This window comes from Dermacentor variabilis, chromosome 10, assembly GCF_050947875.1.
Source record: "Dermacentor variabilis isolate Ectoservices chromosome 10, ASM5094787v1, whole genome shotgun sequence".
NCBI lineage: Eukaryota > Metazoa > Arthropoda > Arachnida > Ixodida > Ixodidae > Dermacentor > Dermacentor variabilis.
In genome coordinates, this window is record NC_134577.1 from 28,325,960 (window position 1) to 28,340,509 (window position 14,550).

The 14,550-nt window shown below is 44.2% G+C and overlaps 1 protein-coding gene across 1 annotated transcript in view; it reads right to left on the minus strand.

Moving 5' to 3' along the window:
* The window catches only part of LOC142560218 (neprilysin-1-like), a 59,059-nt gene that overhangs the window by 13,787 nt on the left and 30,722 nt on the right, over nucleotides 1-14,550 (minus strand). The window contains exons 7-15 of the mRNA XM_075672151.1: nucleotides 11,950-12,147; nucleotides 8,248-8,334; nucleotides 6,513-6,646; nucleotides 6,209-6,434; nucleotides 4,267-4,365; nucleotides 1,160-1,237; nucleotides 966-1,078; nucleotides 567-625; nucleotides 42-93 (exon numbers count right to left, since the gene is read on the minus strand). Of these exons, the coding sequence (XP_075528266.1) occupies nucleotides 42-93; nucleotides 567-625; nucleotides 966-1,078; nucleotides 1,160-1,237; nucleotides 4,267-4,365; nucleotides 6,209-6,434; nucleotides 6,513-6,646; nucleotides 8,248-8,334; nucleotides 11,950-12,147 (1,046 nt within the window). The remainder of the gene's footprint in view (nucleotides 1-41; nucleotides 94-566; nucleotides 626-965; nucleotides 1,079-1,159; nucleotides 1,238-4,266; nucleotides 4,366-6,208; nucleotides 6,435-6,512; nucleotides 6,647-8,247; nucleotides 8,335-11,949; nucleotides 12,148-14,550) is intronic.

Below are 14,550 nucleotides of genomic sequence, written 5' to 3' on the forward strand. Positions count from 1 at the left end.
AAAAGCTCAAGAAAACTACCGCTTAAGATATATCTACCTACTCCGGTAGTCCATGCTGGTAAAAAGAGTCTCGAAGTATACCGGCCGGGAAAACTGAAACGAACGGTGCAATGTATTAGATTCGCACAAAATCGGGTTTCTTGTTGGTACCTCATAGACGTGCAAAGTGCGATGCCAAAACACGAATAACAACATCATGTACTTTCTCGCGAGGGCTAGTTCTTGTTATTCCAAGACTTATCGATAGACCAAAGAACTAGGAGAGATTTCCTGCAAAACTGATTTGTCCGACTTGCGAGTTCATTGAGATAATTTCTTTCGTCGCATCATTGAGAATGCATTGAGTACTTTGGTCCGGATACAATAAATGTTTTCACCGCGATTGCAATATCTGTGTGTGCACTATACGTTTGTTGCAACCGAATAAAAAGAGAGAAGGAATGTTTATAAAACTACGGTTTAGGCACGAGCCCAAGATAACACGGACAACAGGCGTGTCTTGCATAGCTAGAAGCTTGGCAACTTATTTAATGCGCGTGCTTTAAAACTAGTAAGAATTTATTTACCCATTTCATTCGCCCCAGGGTTGTAGAACGCGTTTACGACGGCCGGTGCAGTGATCCAGCTGCAAAGACATCAGACGTAAGAAGGAAAACAAAAGCAATTGTGTGGAACTATATTATTGTTGATATAAGGCGAGCGACTCAGGAATGTATATGAACATACGTAAAAATGTTTGACATGGGTGGTCTTGCAATACAGTTACCAGAAATCCTCCAACACTGAGTTCAATAAATTGCTCAGATATTACTGCTTTCTCAAGATTAACAAAGTGGGAAATAAATTTAAAGAAATAATTTATCGAAGTCCGTGACATATGTATACGCATGTTTCGAAAATTTTGGAGTTTTAGGTAGTAAGACTATGATCTTATTGTGACTGCCGTCGTGTGGACGTGTATTTACCTGTCTTTGTTATCGGGAGTCTTTCCTAGTAGTAGTAGCGTATTGATAGCAGCATTGTCTTCGAAGAGTAATACAATTTTAAAGAAGGGGTCGCTTAAGTTGAAATGAGGAACCTGTAAGACAGACAAAAAAACTAACGTATTTAACAAGAAATTCTGTGCCATAGTTTTAAGATAAATATAGCTTTTACTTACGTATAGAAATTGTTGTTCCATATAGGTATCGTTTTGAATCCATGGAGGAAATCCTATTTTGTTTGCCATTTTCTCTAGCTGTATGAGAAAGAGAGCAACCACTGCAGCACCTGTTGTTTTTTCACGTTTAAATATCAAACGTCTTTCTCGAGAGGATCAGATTTATCCGTGCTTTGGCAGCAGTCTGCTCAAGATCCCCCCTAAATATTGCGCTGATGCAATTTTGACACTCAATTTAGTCAAACAAAAAGAAATATTTTGTTCCCTAAATATCATATGTGCGTGATCAATATGTGTTCAAACATAACAACCGTGTCTATATGCGTGAAGCTCATGCTCATCTAGCTTGCTTGTTGCACTGAGCATCAAAATACACTTGACAAACATTATAACTTTAGAGAAAAGGAGCCTTGTTTGTAAATAAAAAGGTTGGTACGTTCGGAATATTGCCCGGAGAGCCGATTTAGGCGTCTTTGTGCTTTTGATGGTAACACCATTCCACTGAGCCAGTGCGAGCACTTAAATTCTGTAAACTAAGGCATTTATGCAGGAGAGCGCGTTTTCATTGCAGAGCGGGTAAGACATTCTACTCAAGTGACTGGACCACACGGCCGCTTCCAGAATCGTCTTCCTCGACGTGCTTGTTCATCAAGTACGACAAATTTATCAAAAGGAAGTGTTTAAAGGGGTCGTAGTAACACATCAAGCAGCCAAAGCCAACTACGATGAAGAGCCAGCCAAACGCCGCCAACATTGGCGTTCAGCGAACGACGGCGCACATGTTACTGCACCCCTTTTGCCATGAAGGCGGAGCTAATGGCATCTTCGGATCACCTGATTGAAGGGGCATGACATTATCGGTTTTCCCTGGAGTAGAGATCTGGAGAAGGCGGCTGATATTAAAGCAGGAAATGTTGTGCGTTTTCAGTGTGTTTCCACAATGATGTAGCTGTGTGCTCCAACTATGTGGGTTCGGACACGTCGTGTGATCAATGTGCCTGTAAATATAAGTATCCCTTTATTAAATGACTGGGCATGCTCAAAGATATCCCCAATGAATGCAAATACCCTTTCATGCCTACACAATCAACCACCCAACTCTAGCTCCTCACCAACAAGCCACCTTCGTCGTAAAAGGTACGGATAAAATAAAAACGAGGGCGCGCCTAGCCTCCATGTGACGCCCAGGTAGCGTCGGCCAGCTACACCTTCTCGGATGCACCGTTGGCATAAGCAGCAACCCTATGACGTACGCTGGTCCTTGCCTCGTTCAGCAACCACAACAAAGAGTACAACTCCGTACAAGACTCCCTTGCTACACCGTCTTTCGTAGTGTTTTAACGAGGGAGGAACTCTGACAAAGACGACCGTGCTGCTTAAGCAAGATGTGCAAAAAATGGTCTAAGAACGCAAAAGTAGTGTATTTTGGCAGCGCAGGAATACTGAAGGTTGCATCGAAAAATTCTTTCTGCCAGTGTCTCTATATAAACTGCGAACATAACATATCTTATGCCCTATCGCAAGAAAGCATTGGCAATAGATTTGCGAAATGTCCTTTTAACCGGGTATTTTTGCATGACCACTGCTAAATTATGCGCCTATTGCTCTTTTGGTGGGTTTTGTACAGGTAGGCGTCCGTTTCGTCTTTTTAGCGGCTGACATCTTCTCTAGCATTTATGGAAAGCACATAGGCGCCCACCGTTCCGATTGGCACCCTGTGCACACCTATTCACCCTTATGCATCCCTATGCACCCCTATCAATATCGAGTAAATAGGACTTCCGACGTCGCAGGAGTACTAACTTGCACCTCTTTTCATTTACCTTCTGTTGTCATGTTCCATATAGTATGCCCTATTACCGTTGTTGTTGTATTACATTTTCGTGATTTCTGTTGATAACGGTTATGATGTGTTCATGTTCGCGCAAAAATGCAGATTTGGCCACAAAGTATTTTTGATACTTTTCTTACTACATATTTAGTCTGTGGATATCAGACGTTATATTTGCACTTAAAACAGAAACGTCGGTCATGTCAGAAATACGTTACTGAGTAAGCATAACGCATTTTCTTAATGTTCATTTTATCCTAGACTGGAGGGCATAATTTTGCAATTACAGCCCTAAGAATATGATGATACTTCTAAGGTTGATTCTACCCTCGATCAAGAGTTTCTTGTCTAAAGAAACGGCGATTTAGAATGGCTTGAGCATGACAGTTCTAGACATAAAGCGCCCCTATTGGTGTAACTTGATTTAATGTGCGCTCTGATTTATATACTATATTTGAGCATTGGCAATAAATGTCTGATAATTGCATCACTCTGTTCTAGTGTAGCTGTACATAAGCTACGGAAGGCTTACTCATAACGGTGGGAGTTACCGGCACGAAAATTCACATTTTTCATACACTCACGCACGCACGCGCGCACACACACATACACACATACATGCATGCATTCTGTGGGGTCTCTTCTCCGTGCTCTTGGGACAAAGGAACGACAACACAGTAGTGCAAACAATCACAAGGGCATTTATTGCACCTTTCATAGATCAGTGCCTGCTAGCCGAGTTGCTATACACAAAACATGCCGATGGGCGCACGACAAATCTATAAGTCCGACTCACCGCGACCGGATAGCGAGCGAATATGTTCGCCCCATGCTGGAGCCCAACGCCTGGTCGTTCGCGCGTACTGTCACGCGAACGGTGGCGCATTCCAAGGCGGCCATGCGAGGCGGTCTCGCAGAAGCATGGGTCGGCGCACGCGCGGCACGGCACGTCCGTGCTGCTTGCTGTCCGAGCCCCCAAGAGTGCAAGCGCCTTGTCTTTCGGCGCCCAAGTAACCCCGCCGGTAGCAGCGCAACACTCGCGCCATCTCTCGCGCTGCGCTTCAACCACATCGACCGCCGCGGGCGTCTCGCAGGCCACGCGGCGAAGCGGGATTGCAGGAGATGGGGGGAAAACAAGATATCTGGGGACGCGCGAGAGTCGCGCATCCCCACAATTCATACATACATACATGCATACACGACAGCTCGAAATGGCATTTGACAACAAAATTTGACCAACCGCGTCATATGCCGCAAATAACATGTGGTACGGTACCTTCAGCAGTGCTGCTTCTCTTGTGCTGTTGTCCATCCACGGTCTTGATGAAAGTGATTCCTTAAAGGTAGTCTTGATTTTTTCTATCATCGTTTCGACCTGATATGGTAAAGAATGAAAAAATTAAATTATAGGGTTTTACGTGCCAAAACCACTTTCTGATTATGAGGCATGCGTAGTGGAGGACTATGGAAATTTCGACTACCTGGGGATCTTTAACCTTTACCTAAATCTAAGCACGCGGGTGTGTTTAAATTTCGCCCCATCGAAATGCGGCCACCGTGGCTGGGATTCGATCTCGCGACCTCGTGCTCAGCAGCCCAACACCATAGCCACTAAGCGACCACAGCGGGTAGAAGAAAAAAAATGCTGTTACACGAATTCTAGGGAAAAGCATGACAGAGAATGTGCAGCACGGAATCGACGATTGCTTTAAGCAGCTTCAATGCCATGGCCCCCATTCCCATGAATGACGGTCATACGACCGAACAAATGTTCCCTGAAGTATTATGTTCAAGATTTCTTTTCGCTGGAAGGTCACCGCCCAACGGTCAGTAACTGTTGCGAATGTTTGCCTCTGCAGATGAGAAAATTTATCCACGAACTGATGGTTAGGGCTTTTGGTGGCATTGTGAAATTTGACGTCCATCGGCGAGCTACATGCATTAGTAAAAAAAGAAACCTCTACAAAGATGCACAACTCCCCAGCGCGGTGTACAGCACTAAGTTCATCGGTCCCGGCTCTTAATCCGAGGACCTCGAAGTTAGAGGAGACATTCTGTATGCGTAGGCTTCGGACCTGGGTAGGTTTGGAGGTTAGAGAAACGGGAGAAGAGGGGGGGGGGGGGGAAGAGGCATCTTCGCTAGACATCATCATGCCCAGATTTGCTGCTTCGTAGCCTCCCAAAAGACATTTTAATTAAAAAAGTGACACATGCAAGCTGTGGCTTGACCGTGTTACCTTGCCGTTAATCTGTCATTTGTCCTGTACTCTGTTCGGCTTATGATCTCTACAACGTTGATGGCACCGAGCAACTAGCCCCAGTTGCAGCACTACTAGGAGGTATACCCCCACTTTCCATTCGTTCATTTTAGAGCACAGCTCTTAGGCACCCGTACCTGGGTTCAGCATCACCGTCGGCTTCGACGTAACAGCGCGAACGTGCGCGTGTTACTGCCCACGCATTTGTTGTCTTCTACCAGAGCTGGCTCGATTGTCACTCATCACGCCAGTGTTCCCATACTGCCGCTCCCTCTGTGGAGGCGCTGACGGCACTGAGCCAGTCAGTACGGTGATTTCGGTCTGAAATTCTGTCCCTCAATATATCGCTCGCGCCTTTGTTGTCGTCGTCTTTCACAGCGGACACTAATGCCGCTCATCATGTCAGTGTTCCTATACTGCACCTCCCTCTGTGAAGGCGCTGACGGCACTGGCCCACTGCCAGTCGGTGCGGTGATTTCTGTCTCAACTTCTTTGCCTCAGTATATCTCCAAATGAAAACACGTATAAAGCTGTGCTCAAATTTAGCGTTACGGAGTATCGCAATCGTTGGACATCTTTTTCTTCTTGATTTTCTGAAAGCAGCTGCGTTATTTCGCAGCTTTTGTACATTTCAGTAATGGGCAAATAGCTACTCTAGTTTAGTTTCAGGACATCTTGGAAATTAGAAAATGCTTCTGAGCTTAAGAGACGTTGGCGTCGCGTGCCTTCGGGCATCTTTAACTATATATTCAGGTGCACGTATACACAATTTAGAAGCAACAGGGGTCGGGCATATTTTCTCAAAATTTTGTCGACTTCCCTCCAATTTGCACACACCGTGTAAATACATTTCCATACACATATACACAATTCCAAGCATATATACATTCCAAGCATATACACCTTTCCAAGTTGCACAAACCATATAAATATCTCTGTTTGCAGGTGTTGTACACTCACGTCATTTTTTGCTGTGACGTTGAAGTTCTTCTCGACGTACATTCCACCAATCACGAAAGGCATCGTGTCGACGACTTTTCCGAGGCAATACTGCCAACGCGGTTTTGCTTTTTGGACGCCATACGCAGCTTCTAGAACCCCTTGCCAAGCCTCTGCGAATTTCTTCGACGTTAGCAAAAGCAGCTCGAAGGTGCGTCTCCACCCGGCAAGATTGTACATGTCCGTCCTATAAATCCCAACCACTCACTTAAATAAGCGAAATACGTGACAATTGATATAGTTTATGAAAATACTGAAAACTTACAGGTCATATATGCACTCAAAAAAATTGTTGACTTTCTTGAAGTAAGGCATCCCAAAGATAGCGACTTGCTCTGTGTCGTTTATTGTGATGTTCGCTAGCGAGAACACTTTGTTTAAGCCATGTAGAAGTGGAATCTAGAAAAAGAAATACCTATAATTGACTTATGATCAACCCAAAGCCTCACGTACACTGAAAAAGAAGAAGAAATAACTGGCTTTCCAATAAGACTTTATGCGAGAGGCCTTTCTTTTTCCTGAAAATGCTTTCTTTTTTTTTCTTTTTTTTTTGCTCTGTAGGGTATGACAGGGTCGGACAGTTCTTGTAAACAATTTAACAGGCCACTATTGTTGAAAGTAGAGGGAACCGTAACGATAGTTGGAACAAACGTATTATCGCAGCAGGATTTTGGACACTAGCATAAGCTGGACAGTACTGTGACAATTCAGAAAATACTTTCAGGTCTCCGGGCCACATTTTCAATCAAGCTTTTCCCATACCCACCCTCAGTGAGCACAATTCTTACATAGAAGCTTTCATGCTAGTACAGACTATTTGTAGCTCTAAAATACCACAGGTGGTGTTGGCGTCTGCTATGATTGTTTAAATCCATGCCTCAAAGATACGTGTGCCAAAGCTTTCTTCGCCATGTCAGTCGTGTGTGTGTGTGGCAGGGGGGATGGTAGATGGAGAAAGGGGAGGGGGATCCCTCGCGATCGCATGGGGCACGAGTGAGAGAGCTTAGGGTAAGGCTGAGCATATAAACACCTGCGTTCTGGGAATTGGTGTCATGCACACCTCCGTCGAGATATCAAAGAGGATTGTCAAAGCAAAGAATAAACTTGTCGCCGGTTATGAACGTATGCGCGGTGCTGCCAAACGCGGTGCCGAACACGAACATTTATATGCGCGTTACTGCGAAGCCAAATGGCGCGAAACTTATGCGCTGGTAGAAGAATGAGAACAATTTTTCATGTGCGTCATGTGCGTCTTGGCATAGCATTTAAGCGAAATGTTTCGGGAAAGCTTCGCTCAACGCTGTCTAATCTAGGCTCCAACTACGTTGGATCTGCTGTCTTCGTTTGTTACCTCCTCTTCTATGTGTATTTTTATTTAAATCCTGTGGTTATACTTTTCTCGCCAAAACATTTTCCCGTGTAACGGAGTAAGTAAACAACTTTGCACATTGAAGTTTAATTTCTTTATGTCCACAACGGCAAACTTACCTGTATTATGTAAATGCAAATAAAAGCTTGCTGGCAAAAGCAATAGGAAATGGCGTCTTCCTATTGCGGCCATTCAACCAATAGCTATGACTTGACCTAATCTGCATTCTTTCACCAAGTATTTGTATGCACAAACATACATTACTCAGATAGAGCAAGACAATGAAGATGCACTTTTTTTTTCTCACGGCATCTTTGATCTGATATTTAATATTATTTGCAGTCAGTAAGCTTTATTAGTTGAATTGTGTTTCATTGCAAAAGAAAAAGACATTTGCTTTGGACTGCATTCGGTTTGGCTACTTGCTGTATAGAATGCGCAACGACTGTTATACATCTGCCTGAATGATGCGCTGACACTCCATCTGCATGCGGTCACGAGGCTATTCCAGCTGGGATTAGCGCTGGTTTTTTCTCGCCAGCCTTGGTTTTTACCCGGAAACTGAAATAAGAAATTAGATGAGGTGTTTCCTAGAAGAATAAAGATTTCAGGGAAATAAAATGCATCGTACGTTAGGCACTTGGTCTTCTACTTCTCGAATAGTTAATTTTTTGTAAATGGCCATAATGTCTCCTCTATCCTCCGGATTCATTGTCATCTGGAAGGAAGGCAGAATTTCTTTGGATAACAGCTTTCCCATAGGCACGTAAGTGTACTTACATTCACAAAATTCATGTATAAATCATCTAAGTCTTGAATATTTAGGTAAGCGAATAACTACAAATCGCAGGACACTACATCAATGCGAAGTGATAACAAATGCGATCTCCGAAATTTCATAAACACGCATGGACAAGCCCTTCCAGAAGCGCATCATATCGGAATTGTGTAGAGTTCTCTGCAGGTGCAACTTCCCCGACTCTGACTGCAGAACTCTGCAAAATAATTTGCCGCGAAGCGCGCATTGACGTACCTGCCCTTGTACCTCTAAATTAGTAGGTCTTTCTTTTTTTTTCAATTTATTGCACTCATATCTGTAGACTACGCCGTTTCGGTATAATAACTCGCAGACTTTAGCCATTCCTGTGTTCCTGTGTCACGCACGCATAGGTAAACATGAACACATCTCGCTCAATGAGGGCGGAAACTCAATTTTCTAGCGAGGAATCGCGGCAGCAGCACGCGAATTAACCTTCATGCGTATCTCGCTTGAACGCGAACGAGACGGCGAAAGCACAGCGCATTGGAAGCTACCGGCACCACGCACACAGTGCAAACATCGCGGATCGCTTTCAAGATGAGGCCCACTTTGGCCACGTCGCCGATCGTTTCATGAGACACGAGCACCGGCAACGCAATAGGTCAATGCGGCGTCTGCGATTCGCGTGGCCGCTGCCATAGTAGACGGAACAAACGCCGCGGTTGTCTCCACTCTGTACGGAGTGGCGGGTGAGGAGGACATCGAAGCACCCTAGCAGCAGCCGGAGAAGAACGTCCCTCCTCCCTTGCCTGACCCCCATGCCTCGCGCGCGACAGGTCAGGGCTTGCATCCGGCCGTGTTCCTCACTCGCGCACGCGACATTGAACCGCGTTCGCCGGCTCGCCCTCACACACTTTCCCTTATACGGAACCTCACGGCGACGGCGACGGCAGAAATGTACCTGGAGTATCCATATAATTGTTATCGCAATAAAACGTTTGTTTGTTTCTACAGGGTCTTTTGTTGAAATTCGTCAGGGTCTTCTTAGACGCTCTTCACTGGGTTTAGCATGAGTGGGGCCCTTTGTCCAGGACTTGAAAGGCCTCAGCTGCCCAACGTGCTCGCTGCACGAGACCAGTTTGGTCCTCGCAGTGGACGCTGGCCAGCAGTGCCTCCCATTGCTCCGCCCTTGGAATTATGATTTTGGGAATTGCTGTTATAAGTTGGCAATCCCATCCGGTGTGACGCAGGGTCGGCTTTTGACCGCACCACGGGCAGTTGCGTTCTGGTGGGGCACACCTCCGTAGGTTTAAGTTGGGGAAGGTTCCTGTCTGGAGCTGTCTCCGATCAGTGGCCTTCGCCCTCGTCAGGGATTTATGTGGAGGAGGATATCGTTTCTGATTCCCCTGTAGTGTGCCAATAAATGCTTGCATTCATTTGAAACGCATGGTGGACTTTCGAGTCTGGATTCTTCGGGTGCTCGGATTCCAAACCGTCTTGCTACTCTGTTGTTTCTTCGTTCCGTGCCATTCCTGGATGTCCCGGCACCAACAGTATTATCTTGACGTAATAGTTCTGCGGAAACCCGCAAGGTGGAGAGAAGCAATTAATGAAAGGAAGATAAGACAGCCACCCGTTCGTAGCAAATGCTACAAAGGAAACCCTTTTCCTTTGGTTTCCTTTGTAGCATTTGCTACGAACGGGTGGATGTCTGATTTTCCCTTCATTAACCACAGTATCTTGTGTTGGATCGGCTGTGACAGTGTTGTTTGGCGTGTTACGACGCCTGTCGCCTCCAGGAGTAGCGGTAGGAATCTCTAATGAAACCAATTAATATCGCCCATATTCCTACAGCAAGAATGTGTGTTTTCCAATATCCGCAGCCCGACTGCACTCCTAATCTCGTTTTACTTAGGTTCCAGCTATAAGCGTAAATTTTTTATTAGTTTCCAATTAATTAATGGAAATGCATTCCACAGAAAATATCCTTATATGTGGGACGGCTTTGCGTACACTGGTAGTTTCTACCTTTTTCATATACATAATAATAAATGTGTGGAACCACCCGCCATGGCTCCTTAGTGGCTACGGTGTTGGGCTGCTAAGCACGAGGTCGCGGCATCAAATTCCGGCCATGACGCCCGCATTTCGATAGGGGCGAAATGCGAAAGCACCCATGAACTTAGACTAAGGTACACGTTAAAGAACCCCAGGTGGTCCAAATTATTCAGCAACCCCTCACTACGGCGTTCCTAATAATCACATCGTAGTTTTAGCCCGTAAAAGCCTATAACTTAATCTTAATTAAATATGCGGAACTGATTTGCCATATTGATGATTCCACATATTTATTGCTGCATATATTAAACAAGTAAAAACTAGAACGTGTTCCATATATATTGTCCTTTTATGTGAATTATGTCGGTGAAAGATTCAAAGTTTTCCCCTTATAGCTAGAACCAAAGAGGAACATCATTGATAATGTAGGCATCTTCAGATACTTAACCATAATTTATTGTTAGATTACGCAAGACAGACATGCGTTCACTGGTAAAAGCTTCTGGTTAAAAACACCGTAGCACATAAGGCAGTTTACTGGATGCGATTGTTTTCAGCGAACGAAATGTTGTAGCGGTTGCGGGCCAATTGTTCTTTTCCATCCAAAGGGAAGGTGGCGGTGAGGCAGTGGGTTAGATGACGTCATCCTAAACTTCTTTATTCATTTTTCTCCCAACCGCCTCATTCTTTGTCGATTCCCCACGGTGGGTATGTGCCATTTGTACAGAGGATCATCACCATCATCACCATCATCACCACCACCACCGTTATTATGACGTCATGATAAGAACGGTGAGTTAACAGTAACGAAGAAGGATCTTGCCGTCCTCGTCCTTTTAAAGGAAAGTAAAAAAAACTGTTTCGAGGCTCCTACGGCTGTCTCCGCAATATGGCTTTCATTTTCCTGTATGATCGGTCTCGATAAAGGTCAGCCCCTGTTTAAATGCTTAAAGTAATTCGTCATGTGTTCTTTCTTTTTTTTCAAATGGGGCTATGTCATATTCATGTGTCTGTATGTGTTTAGGGAAATGACACCCTAACAACGAATTGCAGATGATCTGAAGTTAACGTTTTCTCAAACACATAGTTAAAACAAACACTTTGTTGGCAGTTTCATCTACACGGGTATATTACTACACTAATCCACGAGCGAAATTTCTACAGAACAAATTTCGACGCCGAAATATTCATTGCAACAACCAGTGAAATGCTCCCAGTGTTACTGGTCATCTGTCACAAGAAGTCGCAATAATTTCCAGAGACAAAACATAGTCCTAGAATGATGCAGTATAAGTAACTGGCAAGTCAAATAATGTAGCTGAATGGTTCCTGGCGGTTCAACCGAGAGTCATGTAGCATACGTTAAAAGCGTTGTGATTGCAATGGAAAGCAACAAGGGGGGGGGGGGTATTTTGCGAGAACCGGAAAATTGTATCTTTGCTCCAATGCTCTGTTTCATGCTAAATAGCACAGTAATATATCCTGGGAATAGTGATGTATATGGTGAATACTTACTGAAGCAAGCAATGCCTCAAATGCGAAAATTCTTTCGGCAACCACAAAAGCATCGTACTCAGTGGCATTCGGGTGTAGTACTTTCACAGCTGTGGCAATAAGAGTTAAGTATGCTTGTACAATCCGTCGGTTGTAATCTGTCGCATTTGGATTAAGCAGTTCTTCTCTGCCCAAAACAGGTAATGGCATCTCATCCAACTGGAAGAATGTAACAACAGTGAAAATTCAAAATCAACAAGCGGCCATACAGATGGAGTAGCACACTTTCGTTTAAAACATACAAGCAGGAATAAAACAGGAGCCAGCGTAACGAAAGGTTGGACAGCCTTCCTGAGGCACTTTATCTCTTTGTGACAGTGTAAGTAAGGAAGAACTATTAATCAAGAAAAAACCCTGCAGTTACATTTATTCTTATGTGACAGCCTGTTCGCGTCATCATAGAATCACTAGTAGTAATCAGCTATAACACATGCGTAACTGGAAACATTGAGATTAGTTTGAAAGGGTTGGATCGTTTAACCCGTTGTAGTCGGAATCGTTGCAATGAATTTTTTTTTACTTTCTTGTGAACGAAAATGAGAGATTAAAAAATATTCTCACTAGAGTCTTAGGCAACATGTCGAAGGTTATTTTTTTTCAACAAACCGCCAACAGTGGACGTGTACTAAGCAGCATACACTTCTTCAGACTTGTTAGTTCAAAATGGCAATAGTGTGAAATGTGGCCACAAATTAGTTGAACACCGTTGTTGTGTCATTCAAGTCAGGTTACATGAAGTAGGCAGCAGGCTACAAGAACACTGCAGAGGCCTAACGTAGTGATGCGACGCAGAGACATTTATGAAATCGTAGCATAACCGTATTAATCTGCTAGTATAAGTTGACAACTTATGTAACTAACACTGACCACACTCACATTTATGAGAATAGTTTTCTTTTCTTTGGTTTCAGGTATAATTTATTCAAAATACTGATTCCCCCTGGAATCAATCGATCATAAAGACGAATGACCAACGACACCTCTTTTGTTAGGTGGCGCAGCGATAGGTTAAACCGATTGCCTCTCAATTTTAAGCCTTCTGTATATTCTTCACCCTCAAGATGATCTTTTATTATTTAGGAGTGAATTTGAGCGCTCCCAATAGGCGCCATCATTGTGAGCCATGCGTATGGGCCTTTACATCCCGGACCAAAATTGCGAATGAATAGAAGGCGTAGAGTTAACCGCGCTATAACAAACAGAGCTTATGTTTTCGCTTCGTATATCATGTCATTCCATGCACCGTCATGCCTTGCGTGTAATCACAGGTCTTACAATAAATTCTACAGAAGTAAGCACGTTGTAACTGCAAAGTGAGCAATAAACAATGCATGTCACTGTAATAACCATAAATAACTACAATACACAGTGGAAATGCAACTAACAATTCGAAATTACGATACAAAAGAAATCTGGCATAACAAATAGCATGACACATCTTACCGACAGATTCGACAATCAATTACAGGGGTCTGGAACTAGGGAAGGCCTGTTAAGACTCCATCAACAGTCATATATAATGATGTATAATTTGCTTTCTTCTTTACCTTTGTATCCCGCAATAAACAGCCGAGCTACAATTTTGCTTAGCTGCCTACATTTTTCTACGGAATCTTCAGGCATTCAGTCATGGGCACAATTGGCATAGCACTGAATATATATTGCACGAAGCTACCAAGGAAACCTAATGAAGATTTCTGGCAGTTGAAGAAAAATGCATGAAGAACCAAAGGTAGCTGGCTACTCAAGAATGCGTGTATCATAACGCATGCTTTGGGAGGTGGTTATTTGTGGCAACAAGTTTCACCATGTGTTCTGGGTGCCTCTACCCTTACCACTGTTCTTTGCATTCACGCGGGAGCTTGCCAGTACTTAAACTTCCTTAAGGCCCACTTAGAAACCCCCATGCAGAGTTTGCGACCAGGTGCACAGCGTGCGTCTTCGACCAGAGGTGCCGCTTCTCAATGAGAGCGTCTCAAAACACTAGCTGTCTCAAGGCAAGAATGCGAGCACTCCCTTTACCACCGGCACCACCCGTACCACTGAGTATCGACGCGGAACCGCTGAGCTTGCACTGTCTTTTGCATCTGCACGTGAATACGGTTATACAGTCAGATAAAAAACACAGTTAGCTCCGCCAGTAAGCTTTGGAATTCTTCCAGGTCCTGGTACTGAACCCAAACCAAAGCCTTTCCAAAGCAGTCGCTCTGCCAGTCGCTCTTCGCGGTAGCTCATGAGAGAGCTCGTGCTCGGGAATGGTGTTGGTCACGGGTCCGAATGGGAAGCTTTATTTCTGTGTAACCTAGCTGCGTTGTATTTCCTTTGCGGCTTCGTGCTATAGTCAGGTTCATAAGAAATTTTCCGTTCGTGATCCTTTCTCTGCCCTGCTGCCTTCCGCAGAACTTGATTGCCATTACGAGTTCAATTGTGCTAGCCCTAGCTTTTTTTCAATACTTTATGAAATGTTCAAAAATGTAACTTTGTTACCGCTGCAATTGTTAGCATGTCACTTTATTGCAGCTGAGTTATTACGCTGAGGATTGGCTATAAGTGCCATCCCAC